We start from the raw sequence: 17,157 nt of genomic DNA on the forward strand, positions 1-17,157 counted from the left end.
CCCCTTTGAGCATTGTTTGGTTTGAAGAGTAACGTCACATAACTACAGTTTGTTTTCACCAGTTTATACCCAGAAGCTTAATGATCTACCATCAGTAGGATTGCCTTTCTGCCACAGCTTTTGGATGATTCAATTCTATAAAGATGTGAGGGATACCTTAAGAGAAATGTGTCCTCTTCTCAGAGACTGTGCCTGTAAACTGTGGGTTGAACAGTGTGCACTCGCCCCCACACTGTTTGGTTTCCTTTCCTGCGTGGTCACTATGTTCTACTGAGGATGCAATTTGCCTTCACCAAGAAAAATCTCTTCGATCTGCAGTAACCCCAGACCAAGGTTCATTGGTTCCTAATCAGGGAAGTGCTGTTTGCTGACAATGCTGCACTGGCCTGTCAGTCACAGGAAGCACTCCAAAAACTAATCAGCAGCTTTGCACATGCCTGAATCCAGTTTGGTCTTGCCAAGCATTTCCATCTGTGACCACAGCTTTGAGTGTGTGGAGCTTTAACAATGTATTGATAAAGCTCCACACCTTCCCAATGAGGTCCCATGCAGAACACCCACATGAACATGGAGACTTGAACAGTTAGCATCAGTAAACAGACGACAAATTAAAGGCCTCAACAAATGCAAGTGGGCACAAACGGTCCTTGGTTTTATGAGCCTGAAAATGCTTAAATGATGCGAATCATTGGCCTTTACAGTCACCACATCTCAACTTAATTACACACACACGGGAGACTTGGGAGCTCACAATTTGTAATGTATGTGGAAAAGTAGCGAATCCCATTTTTCAATTGTATTGACAAGACCTTGATTAGTCGATTGTTTCTCCAACTAAAGGAAACATTGGTTAATTAGCTCAACATTAGAGTTATTTAGGAAGCTCAACAAATCAGATATATGGGAGGAGATCAGTGGTCTAGAACCATCTGGTACGTTTGACCCTGAGGCATGAGAATCCAAAGCGACTAAAATACAGATGCACGCCACTCCTCACCTGTGACACCTGCTTGCAGCACTTGTGAAAAGGTTCTAATTATGCCATAAAAATCGAACTCAATCAAACCTTTGTTATCTTTCAGTGCAGATATACGGTACGCCTCAATGTCTTCTCATCATTAAGTTACGCTTAACAGATCGAGTGGCCGAGATAGGCTGTGGAATCTTGGACGTCATGTGACCAGTGAAAGGTCATGATAGCCTGTGGGTATAGGGCGCGGCTGCACTGAGTGCATTTAGTGGTCAACTAATCTCTTTCAGTTGTAAAACAATGGGCCTCCTTTAGCTGTGTACTTGACATGAGGCTAGGTAGCTACTACTACTAGAGACTGGTATTTATATATTCTGGTTTTGCCAACCTCAGCAAACCTGCCAAAGCTTCTTTGGGGATTATCATCATCATCAATTGGCTATTTGGCTTGATCAATGATGATGTCATTTCCACTTTGTATAGTGTGTCGAAAATTCATTTCAATGGGGCTATTTTTAATAGTTTGTATGTCCTACTTGTTTTATCACCCCAGAGTCCCTTGGATAGCATCTGTGGTAAGTTTATTTGATGTTTCATCAGATTAGTTAGTGGTAGATTTATGTCAGTAGAACACAGGCTTCAGCAGGGCATTGTGGGAATGCTGATCTTGTGGGTTGTGGAGGATTAGGGTCAGATTGAGGAAGGAGCTCAGGCCTCTTTTCCTTTCATCAAACTATGGTTTCTCATTCTTCAGCTCCATCTACAGGACATGTTCCTTTTTTATATGTATTAACATTTATTCTAAAATCTCTTTACTTGTAATTTAGTTTGTTCTGTCATTTCTTTATATGTGCATGTGAGCATTTTTCCATAGCCAACCACAGGATGTACTTTCCCAGTCACAATGCAGTGGCCTGTTCAGTGCACATGACGCCTTTATACATAACCGAAGAATTCAAATCCCATGCAGTCTGTGAGCAGTGAACCGTCACTTTTCTCCCAGCAGTACACAGAGAAGGGGTCTCGAGGTTACTTGGTTCAAACTCAGCAGGTCTTGCACCGATCGCCCCGCTCTCAGCTCATTGGCTTTGTCATTCCAGCTGCGATAGCGTCTGTGAACAGAGAGCATTATTCATGTCCTCAGAAGGGGGCAAGTCCTAATTGAAATTCCGGTCTTTCCACTGGAATGAAGCAAGCCCGCAGACACCCACTGTATTATGCTGGCCCTGTCACCTTGAAAGGCCCATCTGGAGGCTGTTACATTCTTGGGCAGCAGCAATGGCCCATTAGGGAAAAATATAGTGAAGTATAAGAAAAAAGGATGAATGAAGCAGGACAAACGATTTTGGCTTTGCGAGAATAGCAGCATTACTGTGCTGGTCACTATTCTATGGTGATGTGAAGCCATCTTCTACACTGCAGTAACTGAAGGGCTGGACTGTCTGTGGTTGCTGGCTGCCAGTGTGGTGTGCATGCTAATGGTTGGGTGCATGAATCAGTGCCATTCTGATAGAGGAGAATTGAGCACAAGGAACCTCTTTCTAGTTGGTTCACTCTCACAGCAGCCTACTGTCCTGGTCTGTCTGCTGCCTCTGAACAACAACTGTATGTGCTGATTAATTGCCTTTATCTAATGTCTCAACATTTGTCACGCGCTGTAGCTGTAAAAGTGAGAATAATTGTTTAAGCATATGGATGATTTTTTTCAAAGAACAGTCCACTTTCAAAAGAATTCTAATTCTAATTTATACTGATAGAAGCATTAATTGCCAGGCCATTCTTGCATGTTTTTCTGGATGTAACTGGCTTCCAAGCTGTATACTAGTTTAAGGTGTTTCTTTGTGTTAAAAGTCTCAGTATTCAAACGTTAAATGTTGTCTGTCTTGTATCATACCAACAAATGTATTTACTAACTTTGACCTGTTTCTGTGAGCATTAGCATCAGCGAAGATCCCATATTTGACTTAGGATAAATACTGGACGGGGTAGATATTCAATCTCTAGCCAAGTTTACATTTCAAGTCTCTCTGAGTTCTTAGCAGCAAGTTACTATTTTCAAAGTCACTCAAGCATCACAAGCTGTAGCATAACTTACACATATTACAGGGGTCAAACTATACAATAATGGTAACTGCAAATACTTTGTTAATGTACGTATTACCTGGGTGAATAAACACATAATTTCTCACTCATATGAATGTCCCTGATGGAGGTCGGCGCTCTCTAAGTGTCCGTCTAGTTTTGTATATATTTTAGTAAATGTTGTAGTATTCTTGCAGTTGAGAATATTTGGGAAATATACATTTGTACTAACCTAGCTGACACTTTTTGTCATACCCTTACATCATTGGCATACCATTGTGAAATTTGTGTCAAATGTCATTTCAAATCTTTACCTCATGGAGTTAGATATGCCAACCATATTCCATACAGCAAGCTAACATTAGTCAGATAGCAAGGAAACAGTTATAAATGGTGATGTGTGCTTGTATTATTAAAATATATATGTTGCTTTGTTGCTGAACATGCCACTTTTTGTGTCTTTGTGTGTTGCAGAACACCTATAACACTTGCCCTCTTCCTTTTTCTCTCCTCTTTGTTCTCTCCCCCAGGGATCGAGCTCTGCCTACCAGGATGGCGTTTCTCCATGACCATGGTGGCTAGCTTTGTGGTGCTGGGCGGTCAGCTGCTGATGCCTGGAGTGGCGTACCTCTGTCGCGACTGGCAGGTCCTCCAAGCTGTCATCATCTGTCCCCTGCTGCTGATGCTGTCCTACATCTGGTAAGGAAAATACCTGGGCATCTGCTGCACTTTGGCACCAACCCATCTTTTTGTTTTCTGTTGAATTTTAAAAGGTGTTTATCAGTTTAAAAAGAAGCTGAAATATGTGACGCCATCTGCAATCATACTCTACATGTATTGGATTCTAAGCGACCAATGTCTCAATAAGACCTTGTTAAGCCATAGATGCTCTAGGAGATTTACATAGTTCAAACAAAGAAAGTCTTCTTTGCAAGGACATTTGCTTATCAGTAAATTCCCAGCTGAATTAAATGTAATGTATTTTGTTTACTCATTTGCAGGGATCTCTACAGTAACATTTATTTTTGCTTAAGCTCAGGCAGTATAAAGTCTTGCATTAACCACCATGTATTCAATGCAAAGTGCTCCACAGCAAGGCTGATGTGTACAAAGCCAGCAAAAAATAGAGATTTCTATCTCAAGTTATCAAAGACATTGGCTTTCCTCAATGGTGAGCCTTGAGAATGAACTGTTTCCATTCAGGAAAAGTCAAAAGTACTCCAAAAGTGATACGATGCACTTCAATAATTGTAGGACAGAGGGAACAGCACAGATAGATGGTGGTTTATACAGACACAGAGCATGAGTCAGTAACCTTTGGCAGGGTAGTCACTGTTATCGTGAGTGAAAACAAACAACAATAACCGAGCAGTCAGGTGACTAAGCTGTGGAAAGGGATTTGTCATTGTCTGCTTTGATGTGATCATGGCAATGGTGGATTGAAAAAACTACCAGAAGTGGGTTGTGAAACTGATATTTATCTCACATATATTACTGGATTTCAGTTGGTGAATTTGTTCTGCGGGGTGAAGGGCAAGCTTTTATTGGCAAACCAGCTCACACTGTAGCCTTTTTCTACTGATGTAATAGAGCTGTCCACAAAGCACAAACTACTGAGATAAATTAATTAATCAGCAAGCTTGACTCTTCTGGGACATTATGGACCCATGTTGGCTTTACTGAATAGGCCAGACAGTGTTTATGGGTACAAATGGGATTCATCAAGTGGCTGAGTCTGCAAATATAGAAATAACAGCCGATTGGGCTGAATAGTTCAACTCTGCAGGTGATTTTAGTTTGCTGATTTGGGGGAAAAAAGTTAAAACAACACCAGTGAAATGTCATTAATCCTGCACATAGACATCTGTTCCAGAGAAATGCAACTAGCTGAAGCTAATGAGGCATTGTTTCTGCTGACTGTCTTCACATCGACATGCTTCTGTGAGGAGAAACCTGATCGCTCACAGGATTGACATAACGCAATACAAATCCAAGATAATAGAGCATAGCAAATGAAAACAGGGACAGGGATAACAATGGCTGACAGTCGTTTGTTTGTTGTTCCCCCTGTGAAGACATCTGGGTTGACATTTGAGGCCCCGCCACCTGTAAATGGTATGCGAGTGTTTGTTTGTGAAGCTGGATTTCCTGTTTATGATACAGTTTCTAATCTTTCTGTAGGTTGCCATTACATAGTTGTTCTGCATTTAAATCGAAATGTGTTGAAATGGCACACTGGTTAACTAAAATCCAGATTTTATACTAGATAATAGAGCATTCAATCTGCCTTTTTAAAAGCAAGATTGATTTCTTTCGGAGTCATTTTGGATGTGTTATTAACGAGGACATCCCCATCTTTCTGGCAGGATCTTCCCTGAGTCACTGCGTTGGCTGCTGGCCACTCAGCAGTACTGTCGCTCCAAGTGGATCATGGGACACATAGCAAAGAAAAACCAAGTGAACATGGAGCTGGACCCGGATAATATCCTCACAGGTAATAAAATACTGATTTACGAAATCTGAAATCAAAGGCTGCTTTTTACATTTTGATATTATGATTACTGCATGTATGTCGATGGATTCTTCATGTAAAAGTAGTCATTGTGTCAGTGCCATCTTCCAAGCTTACAGTTTTTTCTCCTTTTTAAAGAGCTGGCTGAGTGGTAGTATCTCCAGCTGTGCTTTCCTCAATAAAACAGATTGACAAGGTTATATCTGCTTCATGCCACGTTACCATAGTTACGTGCCAGTCCAGAGAGCAGTGGGTGTTGAACATTACATTATGACACTCTACAATGATCATTAATTTCGTTAAAGCCTCAGTTAGAGCTGACAGGATGGTGTGCAGACGGCAGATGGACGCGAGTCATGCACTCTGACTCTGGGTTAACTGTCTCTGTACTCAGAAGACCTGCCATCAGGAAAGAGTGAACTGTGTTGTTGTTTAACGTCATAGCAGATTGCCTTCGTTAGCGCTGTCAATGTTGTCTACTTCTATTCACTGTATTTATCAATCCATACAAAAATAAAACAGTGCCACAGCTGGGAAAAGGTTCAAAGAGGAACTACTCTGTGTGAAATTGACTGCACTTTTTTTAAGAACTGTGTGCTGAGGCAGCATTAAGTAAAGTACATTGCCACAGACAATAATTTATCGTCTGTTTTTTTTTTTAATAGTAACTGGCTGTCCTCAACCCTTCCTGTAATATTTCCTACTTTTAACTGCTCAGCATTAAATAGAACACCGGGCACTGGATGTACAAACTTCCAGTATAGCGCAGCAACTTTTTTTAATCGCTCGGACATGACAGATGCATGTGTAACTGCTGATTAGGTCATCTTTGGATAGTGAGCGGAAACATGTGAATTGGTGGGGAGAGTCTTAGTCCCTGTTTGAAGCCTGGCCAGGGGTTCACAGGAAATCCTGAGTAATGCAGCCGAGATAACCTTGAGGCGGTGTGTGGAATTTTGTCACATGCCTGAGTCAACGTGAACATGCTGTAGCACAAAGCAGAGGTGTGTTTCTGTGGCAACCCGCAATCTGATACCAAAACATCCACCGTATGCATGTCACACATCACCAGCATATTTATCATGAACTGTTCCTGCTCTACAGTGAGAACAGTTATTTGTGTTTTTCACAAAGCAGCGGGAGCTCAAATGTGCTCATCAAAAATTAATTTGTATTTTTCTGTCATTGCAAATTAATCAGTTAAATTCTACTTTGACCTGACAACTCAATTTAATATGTTTATATTAACTAAAGCCTGATGGATTTATACTGTGAGCAGGTTGATATTCACCCATATCACATAATTATTTTATTGGAATCAGTGGAAATGTTGGCTGATATGCAGACAGTATTTTATAGCCTGCATTTAAGGGTTGTACCCATGATTTAAAATGACCTAAATACTTGTTAGACATGTTATTAAATTAATGTTTAATGATTTACAGTGAACTTTATTGCTTATAATTTGTTGTCATCTGTTGAACATGTCTTAGTCACAGCCCTTTGAAAAATATGACAGGTAATTGGCAAAGGAAAGGATAACTACTAGGTGTGTATATATAACAGGTTGAACACATTTTAATTAGCAATACATAGCTTACATAGCAGTCACATTACACAAACTATCTTTTTGTGGGGGGAAAACAAGGCAGACCTTGCAATTAAGACTTACCACCCTTTGCTACAGTTAAAGTTATGCTCAAATATTGATATGACCCTCCAATGTAAGGTGCTAAGATTAACATGTTTGCTTTCTTACAGAACTGCAGAGAGCTCTTCAAAATAAACACAAGAAGACGTGCATTGTGAAAATGGTCGGGACGAGAAACCTGTGGAAGAACATTGTTGTGCTCTGTGTCAACTCGTAAGTGTTTGCCATTTGCTTTAGCACTTAGAAATACAGCAGCAATAACTTTCAAGGTGTGTGTGTGTGTGGAAGGAAACGGGAATGCGTGTGTGTGTCTGTGTGGGGCGAGGCAATGCCAGTCAGACGCGCCATTTTGTGCAGGCGAGATGGCACTATTAACCTTGAGGCTTAAAACGGCATTGATCAGTAGCCCTGAATGCTTCTTCACTTCCATATTTGTGCTGCTCTCTCTTTTCATCTCCGGTGGGATCTCCCCTCTCCATCTGAGAACTAATCTCTAGCGAGGCTGACCCAGCTTAAACTCTGCTTTAGTGCACGGTATCCCTAACCCCCCAAGTCAGCATGAATTTTACATGAGCTGTGTCCTTATGAAACATTAGACAACCAGCAGAGAGGGTGTGTGAATGTTTACTCCTGTTTTTGTGTATGCTTTGGGGTGTGTGTGTGCTTGTGTGTCAATGACTCAGTGTTTCCATGTCTTTTGATGTTTTTTTTTAGATATGTTGGGAGAAAACATGATAAACCTTGAATTATCCCTCTTCCTCTTCCATCTCCTCCCAACCTCTTCATCTTTAACACTATGCTTGGATCTATTTTCTCCATATTTTGTTGTGTTTACAATTCTGCCCCTTCCTTCTTTGGTTTCTCTGATCTACTAGTATCTCCTTACTTAGCCCTGTTTTTGCTCTTCACCCAGGCTAACAGGCTATGGGATCCACCACTGCTTCGCCCGCAGCATGATGGACCCTGAGGCTCAGGAGACGACCATGTTCCATAACTTCTATGCAGATTACTACACCATGGCGGGCATTGCGGTGGCCTCCTGCATGGCCCTGTGCCCGGCCGTGGGCCTGATGGGCCGGAGGGGGGGCCTTCTCATGTTTATGATCATCACTGCCCTGGCATCTCTACTGCAGTTGGGCCTGCTTAACTGTGAGTATTTTATGAGGGACACATGTCCACTTAGGAAGATTTCACACTGGTGGTGTTTAGTGGCTTTAAATATCTGTGGCACTCTCAATCACTCAATCCAAAGAAGCTCTGTAACATGTTTTGAACTATAGGATATATCGTATCTTGGTTTTCGGTGAAGAAGAATGTCATTTTTTTGCTGGTTCTGTTCTATATTTTTTTGATTGCCAACAAATCCCATGAGAAGACCTAAACCAACAATGAACTGATACAAACTATCTACTATATTCTGTGTACCCAAAGCCACATACATCTAATTCCTCTGTGCCACAATGCTCCACTGTTTTCCAATGACTTAATTACAATGAACATGGGCACTGTTGTTTTGAGTACACACACACATCCTGCTGCTGAAAATACTCACTAGTGTACAAAATGTGTTTTCATTCATGGCAGAAACAACCAATACTATGTGTTACAATCAACAATTCCTCTACTTTTGCCTTTTTACCTAATGAAACAATATAATTGGGTCACAGGTTTTTAAGCTTTGATCTTAGGGTAGTAAGGTAATAATGAAAAAAAGGGAACTCAGTTTTAAAAATCTGAATGAATACATAAAAATGAAAACCAATTGTTTTGGACAAAATGATTCTGTTGTCAGACAGGAACCCCTATCCGACCCCATCTTGCATGTGGCTCATACATACAAGCTAACCTGAGGTGGTGAGTGAACTATGTAGGTCAGTTGTTTCTAATGGAGTGGTCGAACAAGATTTCAAACTGCTGTTTTGGTCAATGTGTACCAGTTTATTTAGTTAGAAATGAGCAAGCTTTAATGTTTAACCAGAGTCAACACATCAAGGTTACGCTCCTGTTTCATGTTCTTCTTCAGAGCTTTTTATGTTGTAACAGTGGGTGTGTGTGTTGACAAGCTTTGTGCATGTTTTGTTTTTAATGTTTGACTTGAGTGTATTTCATGATCTGCTTTGTGTCTTTGGCTGATAAATATCTGCTTATCTCTTATTTCCCTTTAGTGGTGGGGAAGTACAGTGACCATCTGAATATAGGTAAACCAATATTTTCATTTCTTTTCTTTTTGTAACAGATAAACTGATCAAGTATTGAGTAGTCTTGCTCAGATGTTTTTCCAATATAATTTTGTATCTGCTTCACATTCTTTCAAAGTGTGAATGTAATCCTCTTACAGCACTCATCACTTAAGTTGCTCCATTATCTTGATGAGGTTTTGGAAATGTGCTGCATAGACATCCTGCAGTATTTCATTAGGCGTATACAAGCCCTGCAGATAGATAATGAACTCCTAGATGTGATTATGGCCAGCTTTTCACTTATTTAGCCCCTTTTGTGTTGGAGAGGGTGAGCTTCTTTGTTATTGAGCTGTGAATCTCACCATCAGCCTTCCTTCACTATTCCCTCTTTTGATCACAGAGCAGTCTCCTCTGATCTTCTTTATGCCATCTTGAACATGAATCATTCAACAGATATCAACTGTATTCAAACCATCTTTGATCTGAATGGGCTGTTAGTATGAAACCCAATCTTTAATAACTTGAGGAAATACACATTAGCGTCTGGCAAACCATTTTTATTTATTATTCATTTTGGTTTACTAAATGCTCGAGTAATAATAGACACATTCATTCTACATTCATCAGTCGAATGGACTACAATCAGACTACATTTATGCCACGAAAACAAAGCAATGCCACAACAGTTTTTTTTTTTGTATTTATTAGACCACTACTGGATAGTTAGTTGTTGACATTTCAATTGGTTTGTAGCATTGGAGTATTTTACCTTGAACTCCATCCATGGGGTTTGAGTGCTTTGAAATTGAACAATTTCAAAACGTCAAGCGCCTTTTTAATAAAAAAAAAAAAAAAAAATAATCAAATCAGGTCTAAAAAGAATCAATCACAGCTTTCCTATCAGGTCACATCCTCTAAAGTCACGCAGTATGATAAAGAAGTTTAGATGAGTAACTGAAAACCCTGATACACTTGAACTTTCACTTGAATTTGTGGAACTGAATTTTTTATATGTCACAACTTAGAAAAAAGAACCCCCACCCTAATAAAGTACAATGGAAGTATTTGATACTGGATCATTCAAAATCAGATATACAGTTGCATGTACAAATTCAAGTTTTTATGGCCGTTCTTTACTTCCATACATCCTTAATTTTCACCAGTTTAATTCACAGTAACCCATTGTCTAATCTCCGTATGTTGTTTAGGAATATTAAACTATATATTGTGCTTTTTGAAAATATGTTTCCCAGCTTCCTTTACCTATGTTTTCTACTGATTACACAGAGTGCAAATTGCCATATGTGTCTCCTGCTTTGTCTGCAGATAACTCAGGTACGCTGAATAAGAACTTCTCCGTCGCCTTTTCTATCATCGGCATGTTCTCCTCCCACGCAGTCAGCAACCTGAGCATCTTTTTCTGTGCCGAGATCACTCCCACTGTGATAAGGTAGGCCCACTAAAACAATGGGACTTGTACGATTAGAGAAAGAACAACAATTTTTGCAAAAGTGAATTTACCCTAAGGAGGGAAACAGCTGTGTTTTTATTGTATTAGACAACGTTTGGCATTACAAATGTGAAGGAACAGTCCACATTGTACTCATGTTTGCTCTAATTTGTGCATTGTCAAGCCATCTGGTTGGATGCGTTGCAGAAAGATCTGTTTTAATGTCCTGATTAATTTATAATTCAGTTAATATTATCATTGGTGTCCATAGCATCACTTGTTCCTGCAGATGGATTAGCGGTTCCACCTCCTGTTAAAGGAGGGTATGAAATCATTGAACAGACTCTCACAGTTCAGTGTCAAATGTAATCCACATCTTGTACAAATTAGCCATCCCCTTTGAGAATATATGACACAGCACTGGATGTTTATTATCTGGGGTTATGTAAACGGTGTCGTCGTGCTGTTAGTGCTCCCAGGATGACCTCTGGTGGTGAATTTAGGCAACTACAGGAAGGGAATTAGTATGCTTTTAGAGGAGGGTGTTTAATGGTGCTGCAGCACTCTCTACTGCTGTTTGCTCAAATGGCAATCACCCATCAACGGAAGAGAGAAAACAGATCCTTCCTTTTATGCAAATTAAGTAGGTGAAAGTTCAGTACAACGTGTAGATCATGAATTACTTTAATTATAGTAAACAGTCTTCTCCTTCAATGGTTTGTTTGGAGATTATAGGTTTTTGGGTGTCTGATCATAAATAAAACCATTTGATAACATTTTCCTTCTCATCACAGGGGTGGTGGGCTGGGTCTGGTCCTAGCCAGCGCAGGCTTTGGCATGTTGACTGCGCCCATCATGGAGCTCCACAATCAGAAGGGCTACTTTCTTCACCACATCATTTTTGCCTGCTGCACCCTCATCTGCATCATCTGCATTCTCCTGCTGCCCGAGACACGCTACCAGCCACTCCCAGAGACCCTGGCTGACGGCGAGGGATACACCCGTCAACCTCTCCTCCCCCCGAGGAAACCTGGAGAACAGCGCCTCTTGCTGGCTCAGTCTGAGAGCAGCAGGGACTACACCAGGGTGCACGACACGCCGCTCCACGAAGCAGCCGCCACTGCCGTGTCCACCATGGACTCCACGGCCTCTTCGGCTGTTGATTTGACCGCTCTGTCAGTGGGAGATATATCCGCTCCAGTGTTCATCGAGCTGAACCCCAGCAAGCCTGTGCTTAAAGACCCCAACGGTCACTCACTTCCATCCTTATCCAAAACTCCCATCAACCCAACCCTGGGTAAAGATGGCGTCATATATGCCAGTAAAGAGCGCCTGCTGTCTTCCACTCCTGTACACAAACCACCATGCGCCACAGACCCACTTTTAGCCCATGTCGAAGAACCTCAATCAGTAGTCGTGGAATCTGTTGAGCCATTGATGAATTCTGCCAGTCCTGAAATGAAAGGCATTGGTCCCTCCCTTACAAAAGAGTCAGCAGCGACCCCCACTCCTTCATTAGACCGCTCCACTCCCCCCCTTCCCCAAACTGTGCTTGCCTCCTCCCTGATCTGCACCACACCCACCATCGAGCCCCCACCTAGCTCCGCGTTAGAATCCCCCAACCCAATGGAAAATGAGATCAGTGATATCGCCCTGAAAATGGACCCACCTTTGCCTGAGTCACCTCGAGCAGAATCGCCTACTCCATCCATGCATGACAGCCTCCCTCCATCCCCTACCCCCTCCCCAGTTCCAGTACCAGATTGCCACATTTCCACTGACCTTCCGCCCTCTATTAGTGCAAACTCTGACATTCCCACCCAGTTAGAAATAGTGGAACAATCTACATCCACTCCTTCAAATAGAGACTCCCCCATACCTCCTGTTATAGACCCCGAACAGCTACAGTTAGACCCAACATCTCCCTGTGTTAATGATATATCCCCTCGTCCCCCTACTCCCCCTAGCCCAGACACTGTTTTCCCCTCACCCACTCCCCTCCCCATTGACTCAGGCCATACACCCTCAGAGGCCTCTTCCACTCCCCCTGTTATAGATACTGTCAGCACCACTGCAGAAGTTCCTACCGTTCTCCCCGTCCCAGACATTGTGCCCACCTCCACTCCAGAATCTACCACTCTGACTATTCAGCCCACGCAGGATTCAGCAGCTTCCTCTTCTGTAGATTCAGCACCAACTCCCATCCCAGATTCAGGATCTACAGAAGCAGCTCCGTCTTCTCTTATGGACTGCACCGTTTCCTCCCCCATAGACTCTGGCGTCCTTTTTATCAGTGACAGTGCCAGCACAGAAAACAACACTGTCAATGGCGTGGACTCGTTATGATCCAGTGTTGCAGCCAGGAGAAAGTTGCACGAGGAAGACGCCCACGCCACATGAATAACCCAGATGAGGGCACGGAGGGGGACACGAAATGTCCTACTCAGACTTCAGGCACTTCCTGAAGATTGTCCCCACCTGGAGTTGAGTGGACATGTCTTACGGAGATGCTGTATGTTTCTCAATGTCCCCCCCTTCCTGCATTTGGCCAATAAATGAGACCACGCAAGTGAGCGTGCCAGAGGCTGGTTTGTGAAAATGTGACAGTATCTGCTCTTTTTGAATGTCACTGGAAATCACCAGCCTTTAAACTACTTTAATGTAAATGAATGGAAAATCACTGTCTGTTATTTTAAAAAGACTTACCACTAAAACCCACAATCACTGAGTACTGGTGAAAAAAAGAAGATACAAGCAAAACAAAAAAATGAAATCACTGGTACTTTTGCTTAAATGAAATGTCCTTCTAACATATTTGTATAGAAATATCGCCTTACCTGTGTACCTAAAAAAGAAAATCTGAATGTTACAATGTATTTTTTTGCCGTTAAAGAGGTAAACAATCCAAATTGGAGGGGTTTTTCTAAATACGCCAAAAAACGACTCTGAACAAAATTAAATGTAGACCGTGCCAAAAGAAATTAGTATAAATACAGTTTTTTCCTGTTTCTTGAAATACTGTTTAGTACAGTCCCCTGCCATAGACTGTGTATAGAATCAAGTGAATCAGATGACCCCCTTTTCAAAATAAAGACATACAAAAGAAGAAGTATATTTAAATCAAATTCATAAAAGACTGAAAGCTATATCATCATTTGATAAGTCGAAATTGAGAGATGGAGATTGCAACATTGCTTTCATCAACATGTGGTTCATTTTATGAACAGTGGTATTAGAGGAAAGGATGACCCATATTTTGTCGGTCTAAAGAAACTTTTATTTTTTCAATCAATTCAGTCAATGGAATTTATCGTATGCATTTGCGTTTATCTGTAAATTCGATATTGTAAGTAAATGCATAATTAGTTGTTGGGCTTGATTCAGTCTTTTTTTAATTCAAAGTATTATTTAGATTTATCTCCCATGGCGTGCCCTTATTGTACAAAGCTATGCTACATTCTTACAGTATTTGTGGCACCTCAGTGTGGTGCCATCTTATTCTTTGCAGTTGGGACAAAGCATGAAAAATAATTGTGAATGTGTCAGCAAAACAAACCCTAAATGCAAATCTTAAAAAGACACGAAACCTATTTTTGAAATGAAACCAATGGATGACATAATGTTCAATGTGTTTTCCAAATCCTCTTCTGGCATTAACATAGTTTATGTATGTCAAGGTGTTCATATATTCACATGCACAACTAAGTTTACCTTTTTAAGAAATGCAATACATCATATTTGTCAAAAACAAATCTTAAAATACAGGTCAAATCCTTATTTATTTGTAGATGAACCTATTCATAATCTTACATTTGACAAACTCTTGCATAAGGAGGCACTTTCTCTTCCAAAGCCTGTGTCCGTCTGTGGACAGCATTATACTTGACTTGTGTGAAACTTGACAGTCGTTGTTACACACTTCATGGATGGAAGTTGTAATATTTGTCAGAGAAATGTGTATGATTACGGATAGATAACTGTTTACAATAATAATAATGATAAATAATAATCTTAATCTTTACTGTAACAGAGCCAACTGAATGATGTCTTGTAATTTTGACTGTGATAAAACTCTCACGGTATCATGTAACATTAATCCAGGGAGTACTGATGATTTATAAATATAAGTCATTAAGGAGTCAAATACAAGAACAGACTTGTGTTACTCACACCATGTTGTGGTACACTTACAGGTACTTTACTCATCAAAATCCTCTTTTGCTTTCATCTGAGATTAATGTGCACTGACAAGGCGATATCTTTTGGTATCTGAATGATTTCCATCAGATGCAGCTTTTTTCTATTATTCCACTGATCTTTATTAGATCCTCAAGTCGACAAACTTCCATTAAGTGAAAGATTCATATGAACATTTAATGTCTTACATGCCATGCTGCTAAACCTCAAAGCACAATGCCCTGCAATCATGTGATGTCAAATTAGGTGGAGCATGGCGTCTTCACGGGTATAAAAAAAGGGAAAATGAAGTGGGATTTTGAAAACAGAAATGACAAGTAACCCAATAACTTTTGCAATAGACCCACTTGTAATCCACTTTGCGGAAGAGGGTGTTGACACTGGATTTAAGAAGGAATTTTTGGCATCCGCAGTAAACTGTGTGTTGACTGCAGTGGTCAGTGGCTTCACATTACTCTGTAATGCTTGTTGTAGGTTGTTGGTCTCTCGTCTCTGTATGCGTATTGCAGGTATTGTGTATTGTATTGCCAAACCTCCATTCAACACCAGTGTAAAGACAGTGACACAGCAACACACAGCTAGTGTCTTCTCTAAGATCAGTTGCTTCCATTTTCACAACTCCCATGCAGCTATTGCTACACGGTGCTGATGGTGGTAATTTATCTGGGGTAAAATGTAAGAAAAATCAGTGAAAGCAATCCAAAGCAATGTAAGCACCAGCGATATGGTGGACTAGGAGACAGTGACAGGCAGAAAAGCAAAAAAAAGGAAGAGTGGTTTATGCCTTTGTAAATAGTAAATGTGTGGAAACTCCCAGTGTCGCCAGGATGAAGATAACATGGACTGATTATTAGATTTCAAACATAGATAACAATCTCAGTGACATGAAGTTCCTAGTGTACACATTTCAGGTTTTGCTTCTCTCAACCGTGCGACCAGAATCTCCTGATGGGAGTTTTGAATGAATGTAAAAACCATGGATTGTACCATTTATAATTTCTGATTGTTTGGTTTCATTTTGTTTTTTGTTTTAACAGACATAATGCACTTGTATATAAGCCATACCTGTTGTTAAAATAAACCACTATTTATTGATCAACTGGATATCAGTGAGTGCCTCATTTTGTAACATTTCATGAATTTAATAGATGTCACGCTAACAAATATGAGTAGAGTTCATTAGCACTGCCTCACTAAAGAGGCTGTACACGTGCTGCATTTGAGGCACACCAATTTCAATTTTTAAATATATAAATATGCCAAAGCACAATTACAAAGGTGAAGAGTCTGGATATATTTAAGTTCAGAAAGGCTTTGAATTAAATACTTACATTTGCATCATCATATGCTTTAAGTTATAACGTTAAGCAGGTCTAATGTTAAACATGTTCACCAAATTTGCTTAAACACAGGGCGAATGTCATTAGTTTTCTAGGTTTTAAGTCATCAACCCATATTTTGGACACATTCAAATGTCGTCCTGATGTTGATGCTAAAGGTATCCCCAAAAATAAGACAATACACAATGAGAAACATGATTATTAGTGACAATCCATTCGAGAGTTGTTGACACATTTCTCTTCACAATTGTGAACCTCTTTGGTGGGGCTAGGAGAAAAGTCAGGGGAATAACACATTCATGGGAGATGTATGGATGTACCTCATGGCAGGGTTAGCCTTCCCTATAGCATACAGCTAGCAATGCTATCAACTGTAAACAAGAAGCCCTGCCATAGTATTGTGGCTCTGCAGGGAGGATATTGCTTTTTACCCAATCCTGACTTGTCTTATGGAGTGGCTTTGTCTTAGAATCTAGTTTAAAAATATTTCATATTGCAGTTTATCATACGCTTACGTAGCTATCAAATTATCAAAAGTGGCTGCAGCAAATCTGAGGCCAGGTAGCAGCATGCAAATACAGGTCTGTTTCTGGATCTCCAGCCAAAATGAGCATTTGGGACTGGGCTCAATAAATAAGGACAGGGCATGCAGCCATGGCTGTTGTATTTTTCTTAATAATAGAAGTAGCTCAAATCCATAAAAGTTCATAGACAGAGTTAAAAACATAATCAGAAATTGAAATTAGATTTTTCAGCATATTAGACACTTTTTCAT

The 17,157-nt window shown here is 40.5% G+C and overlaps 1 protein-coding gene across 1 annotated transcript in view; it reads left to right on the forward strand.

Moving 5' to 3' along the window:
• LOC117488480 (solute carrier family 22 member 23-like) overlaps nt 1–16,146 on the forward strand; it is a 33,951-nt gene extending 17,805 nt beyond the window's left edge. The window contains exons 4-10 of the mRNA XM_034137409.1: nt 3,583–3,751; nt 5,419–5,546; nt 7,326–7,428; nt 8,129–8,364; nt 9,381–9,413; nt 10,722–10,845; nt 11,640–16,146. Coding sequence (XP_033993300.1) covers nt 3,583–3,751; nt 5,419–5,546; nt 7,326–7,428; nt 8,129–8,364; nt 9,381–9,413; nt 10,722–10,845; nt 11,640–13,191 — 2,345 coding nt within the window. The 3' untranslated portion in view covers nt 13,192–16,146. The remainder of the gene's footprint in view (nt 1–3,582; nt 3,752–5,418; nt 5,547–7,325; nt 7,429–8,128; nt 8,365–9,380; nt 9,414–10,721; nt 10,846–11,639) is intronic.
• Nucleotides 16,147–17,157: the final 1,011 nt, after the last annotated feature.

The sequence above is a fragment of the Trematomus bernacchii genome, unplaced genomic scaffold (genome assembly GCF_902827165.1).
Source record: "Trematomus bernacchii unplaced genomic scaffold, fTreBer1.1, whole genome shotgun sequence".
Classification (NCBI taxonomy): domain Eukaryota; kingdom Metazoa; phylum Chordata; class Actinopteri; order Perciformes; family Nototheniidae; genus Trematomus; species Trematomus bernacchii.